Here is a 14713-nt window from a genome sequence, read left to right on the forward strand (position 1 = left end):
CTACAACCATTCACGCAGAGAGGTTTTAGTGGTTTTATGAGAGAAAGAGAAAAAAAAGACTAGTCGAATAAATAAAATTCGATAAGCTACAAAAAATACACATAAAAATATACATACATAGCAAATCAATGAAATCTTTTTATCTTACTTGCACAGACAAAATGCAATGTCGAGACTTAAATCTTCATGTTGAGCACGATAAAAAGTTTGAAGAGCGTCCATACAAGCATTCCTATTGCAACGATGGTTTTCACAGTGTTGCAGCACAGGTTGCAATGATGATGAACAAGATGGATCTTCTCTGCATGCTTCCAAAACAATGTGACATGTACTCTAGTTTGGGAATAGATAATTTTCATAAAATAATTTTTTTAAAGCTCTATTTGGCAATTGAGTACAAACCTGAAAGGGAATTTTGAGTATCTCCGGAATTGTTGATTCAGGAATTTGGGAATCCATATTGCCAGCTTTAAAGAAGAAAAAAAAGTTTTATGTACAACATAATATTGCAAATTGCTCTCTCCTTGAGGCAAAATTAGTTTTTTTTTAATTCCTTAATTGTTCAGAAATGACCCATCATCCCTTATAATACGTTTTATACATTTTTAATTATTTCATTGAAATAATTCAAAGACCTTTTAAACCTTTTCATCTGCAAATTGCTTTTTTGTTAATTTTAATTAAAACTATTGTATTTCTTTCAATAAAAATCATTAGAAAGAAAATGAGAAAAGTGATTTTCAATGAATTATCTGATATAGATATATGTATTCATGATTGTTTTATCGATCTCATAAAATGATTAGTTCAACTCTAAGAGAAAATAACTACACTGATAGTAATCCGAAAGATGACCCAAATAAATCTGTATTTGATTTGAGCATAATAAACTATGTATAACGAGAAAAGATAGATATTTTGTCAAACAAAATTAACATCCTATCGATATACTTTCATCATTCGTTTAACAGTTCTAAGTGGAGGGAATTGGAATGAAATACAAAATTTTTACAGATCCCTTTAAAATGAAATTCAGCTTCAATTGAATGGACTTCAATTAAATTTAATTTAATTGAATTATTAAAAATAAAATGATTTTTGAAGAGAAATAAACTATTCAAAAATGAAAAATATTTATTTTATGAATTTGTGGTTCTTTAAATTTTTTTGTGAGAACTGGCGGTATTCTAAGATAAATATAAAGATCAAAATAAAGAAAAAAACCAAGATTTGGTATTCTACTTTAAAATTCCAAGAAATTTTCAGGATAATCTTGGAAATTCAAAATATTTCAAGATTTGGTATTCTAAGATAGAGATTTACGGTCGAACCATAACCTAAAAATCTTGTTTCTTCATACAACTTCCAAGACTTTTAGTATTCTGAGATACGTATCAAAATCAAAATAAAGATTTACAAAATGAGTTGTCAAAAGAGACTTGGATAAAAATATTCCAAGATTCTGTATTCTACGATAGAGATTTACGGTCTTATTATAACGTAAAATGTCTTGGATTTATGTGAAATTCCAAGACGGTTTTGGGGTCCTTTGAAAAATTGGTTTTTAAATGAGGTAAAGGCATTGTAAATTCAGTATGGGAGATATGAAAACTCTTGTACAAATTTGGGATGCAGATGCAAAATGACGGGTTTTTGCCGGAATTGTGTTCACTCCATCTTGCTAATGATAGAGTGACCTCCGGGATGTACCAGGATTGTCAAATCTTGGACAAATACGGGATGTTGGTGCAAATTTTTTTGTTTTTCATTGGAATTGTGGTCACTTCTCCTTTGTAATGGTGGAGTGACCTCCGGATTGGGGATCTCATCCCCGGATTGTCACATCCTGGACAATCCTGGGATGCTGGTGCAAAAATGTTTGTTTTTTGCCGGAATTATGGTCACTTCTCCTTTGTAATGGTGGAGTGACCTCCAGATTGGGGATCTAATCCCAGGATTGTCACATCCTGGACAATCCTGGGATGCTGGTGCAAAATTCTGGGTTTTTCGACGGAATTGTGGTCACTCCTGATTGGTAATGATGGAGTGACCTCCAGATTGAGGCTCTCATCCCAGGATTATCAAGTCCTGGACAATTAGGGGATGCTGGTGCAAAATTGTGGGTTTTTCGACGGATTTATGGTCACTTCCTATTAGTAATGTTGGAGTGACCACTACTCTGGCGAAAAAACCACAATTTTGCACCAGCATTCCCTAATTGTCCAGGGCTTGATAGTTCTGGGATGATATCCCTAGTCCGGAGGTCACTTTATCATTACCAATGAGAAGTGACCACAATTCCGGCGAAAAACAAACATTTTTGCACCAGCATCCCAGGATTGTCCAGATGTGACAATCCGGGGATGAGATGCCCAATCCGGGGATCACTTTATCATTACCAATGAGAAGTGACCACTAATCCTGGAAAAAAATTAAAAAATTGCCCCAGAATCCCAGGATTGTCCAGGATATGACAATGCTGGGATGAGATCCTTAATCCGGAGGTCACTCCATCAATAGCAAGAAGAAGTGACCACGATTCCTAAGAAAAATTCAAAATTTTGCAGTAGCATACCCCCCCCCCCAGTTACCGCCAAATTATCATAATCTGGAGGCAGAAAGCACCTCTCCGACAATATTCATTCCATTCCCGGAGCAATAATGCCTGGGAATAATAGCCGAGATTATACAATCAGGGCTCCTGGATGTAATGGCAATAGGGAAGAAATTCCCATGAAGTGTTTAAATTTCGTTCAATTGTCATCCGAGAGCGAACGAGAAAGCGCAATAGAAAAAATTAATACGTTAGAAAGAGACATCGCTAAAGTTTTCTTGGCGCGAAGCTGAAACCAAGAAACTGACAAGTAGGATAACGCAAATTTTGATTTTACTTTCCTGGATAATTCGTCGTAAAGTAGAATACCGACAGTCTTGGTCTTTATTTTGATTTTTATCTTGATCTTGAAAGGTGTCTCTATCCTAGAATACCACCCAACATTTCGAATAAATATTCAGGAGAAATTAAAATGTAAGTCCAACGCCCCGCGAAGCGGGGCGTTTTATATATACACATATAAAATAAAATAAAATATATATAAATGCATAGATATTGTACATTATATATATACATATAAAAATGCAAAGATAAATATATATAAACTGCAAAGATAAAAATTAAATATAGCATGGATGGAACAGTATAAAGCGAAAGAACGGTAAGTAAAACTTACGGGCTGTGATTCTTTCTTTGTCAGTGAAATGTGAAATTAACGGAAAATTGAGGATGGGCAAATTTTGAGGAAGGCTTTCTCGCGCACCGAATCACAGCCAACGCGCAGATAATTTGTGAGAAGCCTTAATCGTGGGCGTTGGCTGTGATTCGGTACGCGAGAAAGCCTTCCTCAAAATTTGCCCATCCTCAATTTTCCGTTAATTTCACATTTCACTGACAAAGAAAGAATCACAGCCCGTAAGTTTTACTTACCGTTCTTTCGCTTTATACTGTTCCATCCATGCTATATTTAATTTTTATCTTTGCAGTTTATATATATTTATCTTTGCATTTTTATATGTATATATATAATGTACAATATCTATGCATTTATATATATTTTATTTTATTTTATATGTGTATATATAAAACGCCCCGCTTCGCGGGGCGTTGGACTTACATATGCAACTCAAGATATGACATGTAAACTTTAAAACGCGATATCTCCGGAACGGCTACATAGATTTTCTTCATTTTTGGCATGGTGATAGATACTATAGTCAACTATAACATATAAAAATTTGAAGCAATTCTATAAAGCGGTGCTCGAGATATTCATCGAAAACTCATCGAAAATTTTGTTTTCGATTTTAGCACCACTTGCGGTCATTTCTTGAACTTGCAATGTTTCGAACAGTTGTAGCGCTCGTTAATATCTTTCATTTGAGCCCAAGTTGATCAAAATCGGTCGAGCCGTTCTCGAGTTATGGCCGATTTTCGATGAAAAATTGTGACGGCCATATTGGCTAAACGGCTTGACCGATTTTCGAAAATGAGGTATTGTTGGAAAGGTCTTGATGGCCCCTACAACATATCAAAATTTCAGATTTTTAGCTATTACAGGGGCTGAGATATAGCGAAAACAAAATTTGACAGTTATTCAAAATGGCGGACGGGGAGGTGGGGGGTAAAATTTGACCTCATAATCGGATGTCTTCCACCTGATATATGAACTTTGCCGTTGACCGCAAGTCTCTATCTATTACCGTTCTCTTGTAATTTAGCGAAAGGTTCCGGACGGCCGGACGGACGGACGGACGGACGGCCGGACGGACCAATTTTTGGCGCCACCGTTTTTTGGAATGTAGGGACCCTAATTCGTGCTCATCCCAAGTTTGGGCCCGATCTGACGACTTTGCATTTTAGAGTGTACACAGAAGCTGTGCTTCTTTGAAGAAAGAATCACAGCTAAAAAAAGGATCTACATAGCCACACTATGGATATAAATATCAGTCTGATTATTTTTGGGGTGCGTAATGTATCCTTTATACATTTTTTTTATAGACAGAAAGAGAGAGAGAGTAAAGAGGATTAATATTTTATGCTGTTGCTCTATATAATGTCGTTTACTTACTGTGTTTCTCTAAATTATCCATCGTATCAATCAACATATTTTCCATTGATGACATTGAAGAGCCACTCTGAAATGCCGTCAGATTGTATGGATATATCCCGGCGTTGTATAAATTTGAATACTGTGAACTTGGTGGGGCAATTAAAGGGGTATCAACTAATACCATATTCTCATCAAATAATCTGTTGTGAAAATTGTCATCCATGCCCATCGATCTCACTAAAATATTAAACAAAAAAAATTTATAAAAATTAATATTTCAATACATTTAAATAAATAACAAAAATATATTACCATAGTGGGGCCTCAAATAATTTTTATTTATTCTACATTCTCTAAAGTGATACCATGAGAGAGATTTTTTTTTTAATTTTGGATTTATCTCAAAAAGTTTCAAGGTGTAAACGAGTCACGTTACAAATTATCCTTTTTGCTTTCTCCAATTTGAATTCTCAGTGCTAATGGAATAAAGTTTACAAGTTGTAAACAAAAACTGTCAGTAATCCATTAACTCTCATTATTCTGCATAATAGAAACTAATATTAGATTTTAATTGGGTTACAAATTATATACAATTGTTATCTCTTCACCAGTTGAAACTTTATTCTAAAGTGAGTGATAATTAGTTATAATTCCATAGGTAATGAACACTACCCTAAATTAAGTATATTTCACAGCTCTCTGTATTTGACTAATATCAATATTGATAATAATACTGCTGCATTGTGAGATAAATATAGTTTCCTGATTGACCATGATTGGCCGTGACATTAAAGAGGGAATTTCAAAAAGGCGGTTTCGTGGCTTTAATTTCCCTCCTACATGCTTTTTTTAAAATTAGAATTGAATCTTCCACACAATTACCAATGAATCCTTTTTCTGAGAATTATTGCAGTGATTTTAAATTGTTTAATGTCTAAAAAAAAAGGGGCATCCTTTCCGTGATTGGTATGACAATTCAATGCAGAGTCATTAAAAATTTATTTGCATTTTATAACACTGCTGCGGTTCCATAGAGTTAAACGTCATCCCTGCGGATTTTATTTCCACCAGCCACGCAAAAAAAACACCGCCACTCTCCTTCTTGTGATTGAAGAAAAGAGATTCTCTATTATCACATTCTAATTGGCGTCCCAAATGTAAAATGCCAAGTTAGAAAAATTTATGGCTTTCCTCTCCCGCATCTTGAGATATTTTGGCCACGAGGGGATACACCACCTTCTCATGGAGTTGAATCAAAATGCATTACATTTGATTTAGAAAAAGGAAGAGACTTCGTTTTTTTTCTTATTTCAAAATTGAGGAATTTTCTTCTTTATTTTGTGCCTTAAATTTCACTGAAGGAAATGATTTTGATTTATGAAGAAGATATGAAGAATTCAAATTCGATGAAATTCTCACACGAGTGCTCTCTAGCAAATATGTACATATCTCACATATATTTTGCATTGATATAAAAATATATATTTGTGATAAATAATTCTTAGTTAATTTTAAATTTTTTTTATCAGTGGATCATAATTTTTATATCACTTTAACACTTGGAGAATTTGAATTTCTATAACCTCAAACTTTGAGCTTAATTTTCCATTATAAAGAAAACGCTTTTCCAGATTTTCTTTTAGCGAACTTCTTGTATTTGAACTCGCCTACATATACATAGATGTAGAATTTATCAAGATAAGTTAGATAAGTTGGATAGATTTTAATCTATGGCGGTTTAAAAAAGTCGAATGGCAGCGATTACTAGTTTTGTCTTCCAAGTGTTAAAAATATTTAATTACCTACCTACTTACGGGAAAAAATATATAACGAACATTTAAATTGAATATAGAAAAAAAAATCAAGCAAGAATTTTTTCAATCTGGTAATTGGGCTCTTCTTACAAGAATAAATACATTTCTCAGCGAGTTATCTCACTCCTTGGGAGAAAGAAGAAGAAGAAGGAAAAAAAAGCCTTCCGTTGTACTTTTAAAGCACCTACTAATCCGGACTTATCGAGGATTATGCTTTGGGATTTTCGAAATCCACGTTTCGATCTCTCAAACTGTTGGGAAATATATATATTGATTGTATGGTAAAAGCATGAGGGCCTCTTCTCGTCTAAAGGCACCCCAGTGGCTTGGAGAAAAAAATTGAAGGAAAATCTTACTATAAACATGCAGTGCACGGTGCAGAATAGTGTGTGAAGCCTTTATAGTGACTACGGTTTTCTTTTTTTTTTTGGAGGAGTTTATGGGGGGAGATGGTTTACATGAGTGACGAAGGCCCTCCCCCAAATAGGATGATTTTTGTCTTGAGTCAAATCTCACCAATTTCCATGATTTCCTCTTGAAGTAATGTCGTCGATTGCTTGTGGTCGTGAATCTGATGATGTTCCTCCTCATTCCGATTACGATGATGATGATGATGGTGGTGCCATTCAGTAACATCATTTTCATGTACCCCACTCCTTGGTGGTAGATGAGTGTGCTCAAGTTCATGATTAAGGTGCGAGTGCAATACAAAATTTTTCCTATTATTGTGCTCTACATTCATGTTGGTGCCGAATTCAGAGAATGTGGAATAATTGCTAAATTCATAGGAATGCGGACGCTGATCAATAGCAGGACGATGTGATGCGAGAGCAAGTGGGATACGTTTGGGATACAGAAAATATGGGAATGTATAGGGAAAAGTTGTGGATGAGGGTTCGATATTGTCTTTAAAATTAGATATATTTATTGAATTGGTGGGTGTGCCGTAAGACAGATCATGTGCAGTGGTTAGAACATCTGAAAAAGAGGGTGTGGTAAAGTGCACAAATTTAGTAATTCTTTTAAATTAACTACCACTCAAGTATTTTCTTATATAGCGTGTATATATTAAACCCATTACAAATTAGAGAATTCTTTTCGTGTCTCAAGAGTGCAACTAAGTGCTCTAAAAAGGTGATTTAAATTTCTATACATGGAATATGGCTGTACAAAGCCGCGTCGAACTCAATTTTAGCAAAAGGTATTCATTGTAACACTTTGTTGTACATACATTAATTGAGTTTTCTTTTTTTTTCTCCCTCCCTCAATGTTTAATAAAATATATTGTTAAAATTAATATGGAAATAGTGCTGAATTAATAAATAAATTAAATAATGATTTTTATATGCAATTTTCTACATCCACGATTAACTCATATATCAAAACCTTCTAAGGCTTTACCTTCATCTAAATCTCCCTTAATCAAAATATTAATTTTTAAAATATCCTTGGTAAGGAAATTCCATTTCAGCGCTCAAGGAAATGTGTGTTAAAGAAACAAAAGTATTGGAACTGTCAAAGAATTGTTAACATTTCAAAGGATTCCAATACCGTCAATCAGACATATATAGAAAAATAAAATAAGAATTTACTTTTAAACATTTCTTCAGCACAGCTTTCAATAAAACTATACGAGTAAAATAAAATGTAACCAAACTCAGCTTCTCATGGTTCACTTTCATACCACCTTTGCTACTTTTTCTATATATAGTAGCTTTGTAGTCTTTTTTCCGACTTTGTCAACATATGTATGTGTGTGTATATAGTTACTCTCAACCCTTCTAGTGTATTTTTCCAATTTTTGTTATTGACAGGGTAGTCAATATAGTGAATCCAGAAGTTCGAAAAATGCTTTTTTTTAAGGTAAAAAAGAAATAATGACAAGTTTTATGAAAATAGTCTTTCTAAGTACAAACCTATTAAAAAAAAATCATAAAAATTTCATGATTTTTCTAAGTGCAATTTAGCATGAAAATAATTGATTTAAATCCCCATTAATAATTTATTTGAAGGAATTTTTATTATTTTGGTCGATTTTTAAATTTCTTTTATTCTCATCCTTCAATTCTTCATCTTCATACGATATGAAAGAATGCCTCGATATTTGCTGGAGCTTAAAATAGTATACGAGGACACCGAATAAAATGTTCGACGAAGCGAATTGTAGAGAATTCTATTTAAGGCAATATTCCCAAGTGGTCAGAGATTTGCATTATATATTTTTTTGAAAGAAAAAAAAAACCAATAATCGACAATGAATGACTTATTTCTCCACATATTCTTCAGAAGAAATTATTATTATGTACTTAAGAAACTCAACACAATGAATACCCTTTGCGATAGGAATATGAGAGAAAAAGTGTTAAAACTTCTTGTCTGTACAATCAATTTATTGTTCATGTGTCTTCTCGTTTGTGAATCACTCACAAAAATAGGCATGTAAGTAAGTCGCCCACGAGAGACTTTTCTTTTATAATTTCACTTAATACACCAAAGATCCTCATAAACCTCCATACTTAATTAAATTTCTTTCCAAACCATTAGTTTTCTCTTTGCGTATTTGGTATAAATTCCAAATTTTTCAGTATCTGGTATAAATTCACTCAAGCGTGTTTATTTTATTGTTTTGAAATGCAAAGTTGTATATTTATGAATACTAAGAGGAAAAAGCAAGCAATTCCCCATGTCTCTGGTGCTACATAGAGAATGTGCCGTGGGACGGAAGAGAGCAAAAATATTTTCACATGGGCCAGGGGGAGTGGTGGGATGTAAAAAAAAAATTATTACAATCATTGTGGATGGAATTACACTTCCCCGTACCAAAATGTAAATGATGTATGATTTTAATTGCACACCAAAAATCCCCCCGTGTTCTATCAACTGCTCAACTAATTTGATGGCCCAGACATTGTGCCCATGTGTACAAATTATTACTGCGAAAATCTCAAATTTCGCACATATAACATAATAGTACGCGGAGGCAGCGTATGGAGCAATTACGGAGCTTTGTGATTTACTTACCCACGCACGGATTGTGATTAACCATACTGAAAATTCGATCGCACCTCCGTTTCATGTGATTGTTGGGGCAGATGCATCCAAACATTGGGGATAAACGTAGATTTGTCCAGGCTTCGTGACATAGATCCCTATGAAGAGGAGACAACACGTATTTGAGGGGAGCTTATGCAAAAAGCACCGCACCACACAAACCCCAACACCCCCCCCCATCTTCCTTTTTTGTATTTTACCTGTCCTCCATTCGACACTTGTTCTCACGAACTTTGCAGTGTATCTTAAAGTCCTCGAACAGTTTTATGCACTTTCTCTCCTGCTGACATACTGACAGAGCATGATTGCACGTTGGCAATGCATCAATGGGATATGGATCTTTTTCTGCAACAAATAGATAAGGCCATATAAGTACTTCTTATAGGGCATACATATATCGCATTTATCCGCTTTTGTACGATCGTTAAAATAGGGTGAGAACATACAATGTATACCTGCCATGCAAAATATATTGCCAAATGCAACAAACGTCAATTTAAAAGTATTTTGCACGTGATAAAACAAAGCTTTCAAATCAAGAGATATATAATTTATAGTGCCAACATTTTACGATTCAATCCATGTATTCGTACACTCCAAGGAAAAAAATAAAGATAAGATGGAGCTTTTCTTGGATTAATATTGCTGTGAAATTTTAATTTTGGTCTTATGTGGGAAAAAAAGAGATTATTTTATACAAAATATGAGCTTTATGCTTTTAATAATGATTTTCCGGGTATTTCGTCGGTTAAATGGGGGTTTCTGACCCAGAAAAACTCAGTTGAGTGAGTTTTTCTGGGTGAGAAATTCCCATTTAACTGACGAAAAACTCGGAAAATCATTATTGTCGCTACACGTCGGAAAATCACTTCTTTTTTTATGCTTTTACTATTCACAAAGTGAAAAATCGCTAAAATAATTCGAATAATTTTTGAGCACAGAATAACGCAAGGAAGTATTTAATTAAATTTGATTTCCTGGAAAATTTCACGGTCGTGAAAGGATTCAGTCAAACCTACAAAGAGACACCCACATGATAAATGAGTGTCATTTGTCTGCCGAAGTTAACCCTTTACCATATACTAATAAACGTAAGAAAATATTTCATAAATATTTTTCCCTGAGTGTACAATTTAGTGTGAGGTGAAAAATTTTGAACTTTTCAAGAATATTTCGTCGGATTATTTTTCGACGCGACTTTTCCACCACCAATCCACCATCAACCCCCGCGTATTGCCCTACAATGTAAAATTATTTTGGATTTAGCAACATCTCCGGCAATGTCTTCCTCGACGATTCTCAATAAATCATGGGTGAGAGAGTCACACCGTACACGTCGTAAAAGATACAAAGATTTATGAGTGATGATTAAAAATTGAAAAGAATTTTCCTACTTTTGAAACCACTCACGAAATTCAAAGTAAATAGTTGGAATTTATCCCAAAGAAAAATGAATGAGACATAAATTTACAATCTAAAAGATTTTCCTTTTAAAAATTGGCTAGAGGAGAGCTTTAGGAGCTTTTATGAAAAGTTCAAGGCAAGCAGTTTTAAATCATAATTTAGAAGGTTAGAATAATTAATGTATGCATATTTAATTACCTTTCTTCTGTACAAAGCCACATGGATGATCAAAAAGAAAGTCTCGAAAATAGTTGCATTCCGGATCTACCCCAGGCTCTTTGCACAAGCAAGTTGGTCGAAAGAATGGAAACGCTTGAAGTGTTCTCAGGGCGGCTTGACATTTTGTAACAGTTACTGTACTGCAAGACACTGTAATAACATTAAGAAAAACCATTTAAATATTAAACTTGAAGTTAAAAAAAAGTGTTTTAATTTTCAAAACACTTGATGAATTCATAAGGTTTGCTCTAAAAGTTTATACACGAATGAAAAAGAATACTCAAGTGACGAAAAATTTTAACTAAGAACTTTCTTTTCTATTTTCCCTACAAAAGAAAAAAAACATTCAAACGTAGAAATAAAGAATTTTAGGAATTGCATTAAATTTCTCTCTTCACTTACAAATTAATGTTGAAAAAACAGAGAGAAAATTGTACAACAAATTCCAAAATGAAAGCCATAGATTAATGTATTTATGTACGATTAAAATAAATCCCGGATTAACTTTTAAAAATACATGCAATTTTTTACAATACAAAAGTTTTTCCATTAACAATATTTTTCTCGATGAAAATTCCCTCTCATTACATCGTATTCCCACATATAAAAGCGATTTTGGTAAGGAAAATCCTATAGAGGAGGAATAAAAAGGGAATCCCTTTTACCCCCATATGTCTTTCAAGTCATATTATTCAAAATATTTACGCCAATCCAGCAGCTTTAAAACACGCGTTCCCCTAAAGAAAGTTTTGCGATAGGAAAATCCAACTAATAGGAAGGGTTTCATCACACGAGGGGTTGAAATTGTGCCTCAGCACGAGTTTGTACTTGAAAGATATCAAACTCGATAGCAAGACTAAACTACATGTATATGTAGGTATATAAGATAGCCTTATCAGAAAATGTGATTCCTGCCTAGAGACCGAAGTCGATGGACTTTTCGTCGACGACGACTTGATGCAAAGTTTGCATCGACTTCGACGACTAAGTCGAGTTAGTCAGTCGAGCATAAGTCGACGACGACTCAACGACTTAGTCGACTTATAGAGGAAAATTACACAAAATTTTTTATACAGAGCATAAAGTTTATAATTAAATATTTTAGCTGTGTTTCTTTCAGACACAGCTTTTGTGTACCGAGCAAAATCGAAAGTCGTCAGATCGGGCTCAAACTTGGGATGAGCACGAATTAGGGTCCCCACATTCCAAAAAACGTATGCGCCAAAAAAAAAATTTCCGGCCGTCCGTCCGTCCGTCCGTCCGGCCGGCCGGAACCTAACGCTAAATTGCAAGAGAACGGTGATAGATAGAGACTTGCGGTAAACGGCAAAGTTTAAATATCGACCGGAAGACATCCAATTATGAGGTCAAATCCACCCCCCCACCCCCCGTCCGCCATTTTGAATAACCTCAAAATTTTGTTTTCGCTATATCTCAGCCGCTATTATAGCTAGAGGGCTGAAATTTTGATATGTTGTAGGGGCCATCAGTTTCATTTTAAACATTATTTTTGTGTTCTAAAGTAGTCAATATATACTTCTTTGAGTGTATCAAGAGGTCTATTGAGCTCATTTCACGGCAAGAATTTTCTTATTTTGCGAAAAATTCAATACTTTTGAGGCAGTATTAAGAATTTTCAATTAATTTAAATGTTTAATTTGTTTTTTTATCACATTTTTTTTTGGAATGTTCAGGAGCTTTTTTTGGATTCTATTTTTTTTACCCTAAAGAATGGCATAATGAAGCTCTCAAAGCTCTAGAAATAGGTTTTTCTTAAATTTGCACAAAACTCCGAAGAGAGTTACAATGAAGCTCATAAGGAAGCTTTTAATAAAAAATATATTTCTGAAAGAATGAGTATGATCATAATATTTATTTAATATGCTTTTAGCCAAATTAAGGAGTACCAAATTTTGTATGAGAAGAGTTATTCGATGAAACAATCAAATTTCGCATAATTAAAAAAAAAAGAATAAAAATAATAAGATATTCTGGATTTTGTCGGCAGACAAAATCCTGGTTATAATAAGATATTCTGGATTTTGTCGGCAGACAAAATCCTGGTTATAATAAGATATTCTGGATTTTGTCGGCAGACAAAATCCTGGTTATAATAAGATATTCTGGATTTTGTCGGCAGACAAAATCCAGGTTATATTAAGATATTCTGGATTTTGTCGGCAGACAAAATCCAGGTTATAATAAGATATTCTGGATTTTGTCGGCAGACAAAATCCTGGTTATAATAAGATATTCTGGATTTTGTCGGCAGACAAAATCCTGGTTATAATAAGATATTCTGGATTTTGTCGGCAGACAAAATCCTGGTTATAATAAGATATTCTGGATTTTGTCGGCAGACAAAATCCTGGTTATAATAAGATATTCTGGATTTTGTCGGCAGACAAAATCCTGGTTATAATAAGATATTCTGGATTTTGTCGGCAGACAAAATCCTGGTTATAATAAGATATTCTGGATTTTGTCGGCAGACAAAATCCAGTTTATAATAAGATATTCTGGATTTTGTCGGCAGACAAAATCCTGGTTATAATAAGATATTCTGGATTTTGTCGGCAGACAAAATCCTGGTTATAATAAGATATTCTGGATTTAGTCGGCAGACAAAATCCTGGTTATAATAAGATATTCTGGATTTTGTCGGCAGACAAAATCCAGGTTATATTAAGATATTCTGGATTTTGTCGGCAGACAAAATCCTGGTTATAATAAGATATTCTGGATTTTGTCGGCAGACAAAATCCTGGTTATAATAAGATATTCTGGATTTTGTCGGCAGACAAAATCCTGGTTATAATAAGATATTCTGGATTTTGTCGGCAGACAAAATCCAGGTTATATTAAGATATTCTGGATTTTGTCGGCAGACAAAAACCTGGTTATAATAAGATATTCTGGATTTTGTCGGCAGACAAAATCCAGGTTATATTAAGATATTCTGGATTTTGTCGGCAGACAAAATCCTGGTTATAATAAGATATTCTGGATTTTGTCGGCAGACAAAATCCTGGTTATAATAAGATATTCTGGATTTTGTCGGCAGACAAAATCCTGGTTATAATAAGATATTCTGGATTTTGTCGGCAGACAAAATCCAGGTTATATTAAGGTATTCTGGATTTTATCGGCAGACAAAATCCTGGTTATATTAAGATATTCTGGATTTTGTCGGCAGACAAAATCCAGGTTATATTAAGATATTCTGGATTTTGTCGGCAGACAAAATCCTGGTTATAATAAGATATTCTGGATTTTGTCGGCAGACAAAATCCTGGTTATAATAAGACCTGACTTAAAACCTTAAAACCGACTCAAAAACCGATTTAAATTTTTAAGCCCGACTGAGTAGTGCATTTTACCCAGAGTTATTTAACCCCTTAAGAACCAAGGACCAATGGGACGTTTTCGCTATACACCTTGTTTGTGAAAATGTCCAATTCTGGCTAGTTAATTTTTATTTCTTTGTTCCACCCACTGGATTCCTTATTATTCATAAGGGGTTAATCCTTAAAGGTATTACCCCTTTACCCATAGTAAGGTCTTTACATACATAGCTAGAATTAAACTGGCCAAAAAGCTGAATTATGAAAATTGACT

General features: G+C 34.0%; 3 protein-coding genes across 9 annotated transcripts in view; all 3 read right to left on the bottom strand.

The window, feature by feature from the left end:
• Nucleotides 1–14713, bottom strand: part of LOC129786413 (calcium-transporting ATPase sarcoplasmic/endoplasmic reticulum type) — a 642650-nt gene that overhangs the window by 506058 nt on the left and 121879 nt on the right. The window lies entirely within an intron of this gene.
• Nucleotides 1–14713, bottom strand: part of LOC129786498 (3'(2'),5'-bisphosphate nucleotidase 1) — a 1077868-nt gene that overhangs the window by 480211 nt on the left and 582944 nt on the right. The gene's annotated exons all lie outside the window — the stretch shown is intronic.
• The window catches only part of LOC129786411 (uncharacterized), a 41614-nt gene that overhangs the window by 8583 nt on the left and 18318 nt on the right, over nt 1–14713 (bottom strand). For 6 of the 7 annotated variants that reach the window (XM_055821420.1, XM_055821416.1, XM_055821415.1 and 3 more), the window contains exons 4-10: nt 11075–11245; nt 9673–9817; nt 9443–9570; nt 6938–7399; nt 4626–4844; nt 403–467; nt 149–333 (exon numbers count right to left, since the gene is read on the bottom strand). In XM_055821420.1, coding sequence (XP_055677395.1) covers nt 149–333; nt 403–467; nt 4626–4844; nt 6938–7399; nt 9443–9570; nt 9673–9817; nt 11075–11245 — 1375 coding nt within the window. The remainder of the gene's footprint in view (nt 1–148; nt 334–402; nt 468–4625; nt 4845–6937; nt 7400–9442; nt 9571–9672; nt 9818–11074; nt 11246–14713) is intronic. The other variant, XM_055821421.1, reaches the window with a different exon arrangement.

Source organism: Lutzomyia longipalpis, chromosome 1 (assembly GCF_024334085.1).
Source record: "Lutzomyia longipalpis isolate SR_M1_2022 chromosome 1, ASM2433408v1".
Classification (NCBI taxonomy): Eukaryota; Metazoa; Arthropoda; class Insecta; order Diptera; family Psychodidae; genus Lutzomyia; species Lutzomyia longipalpis.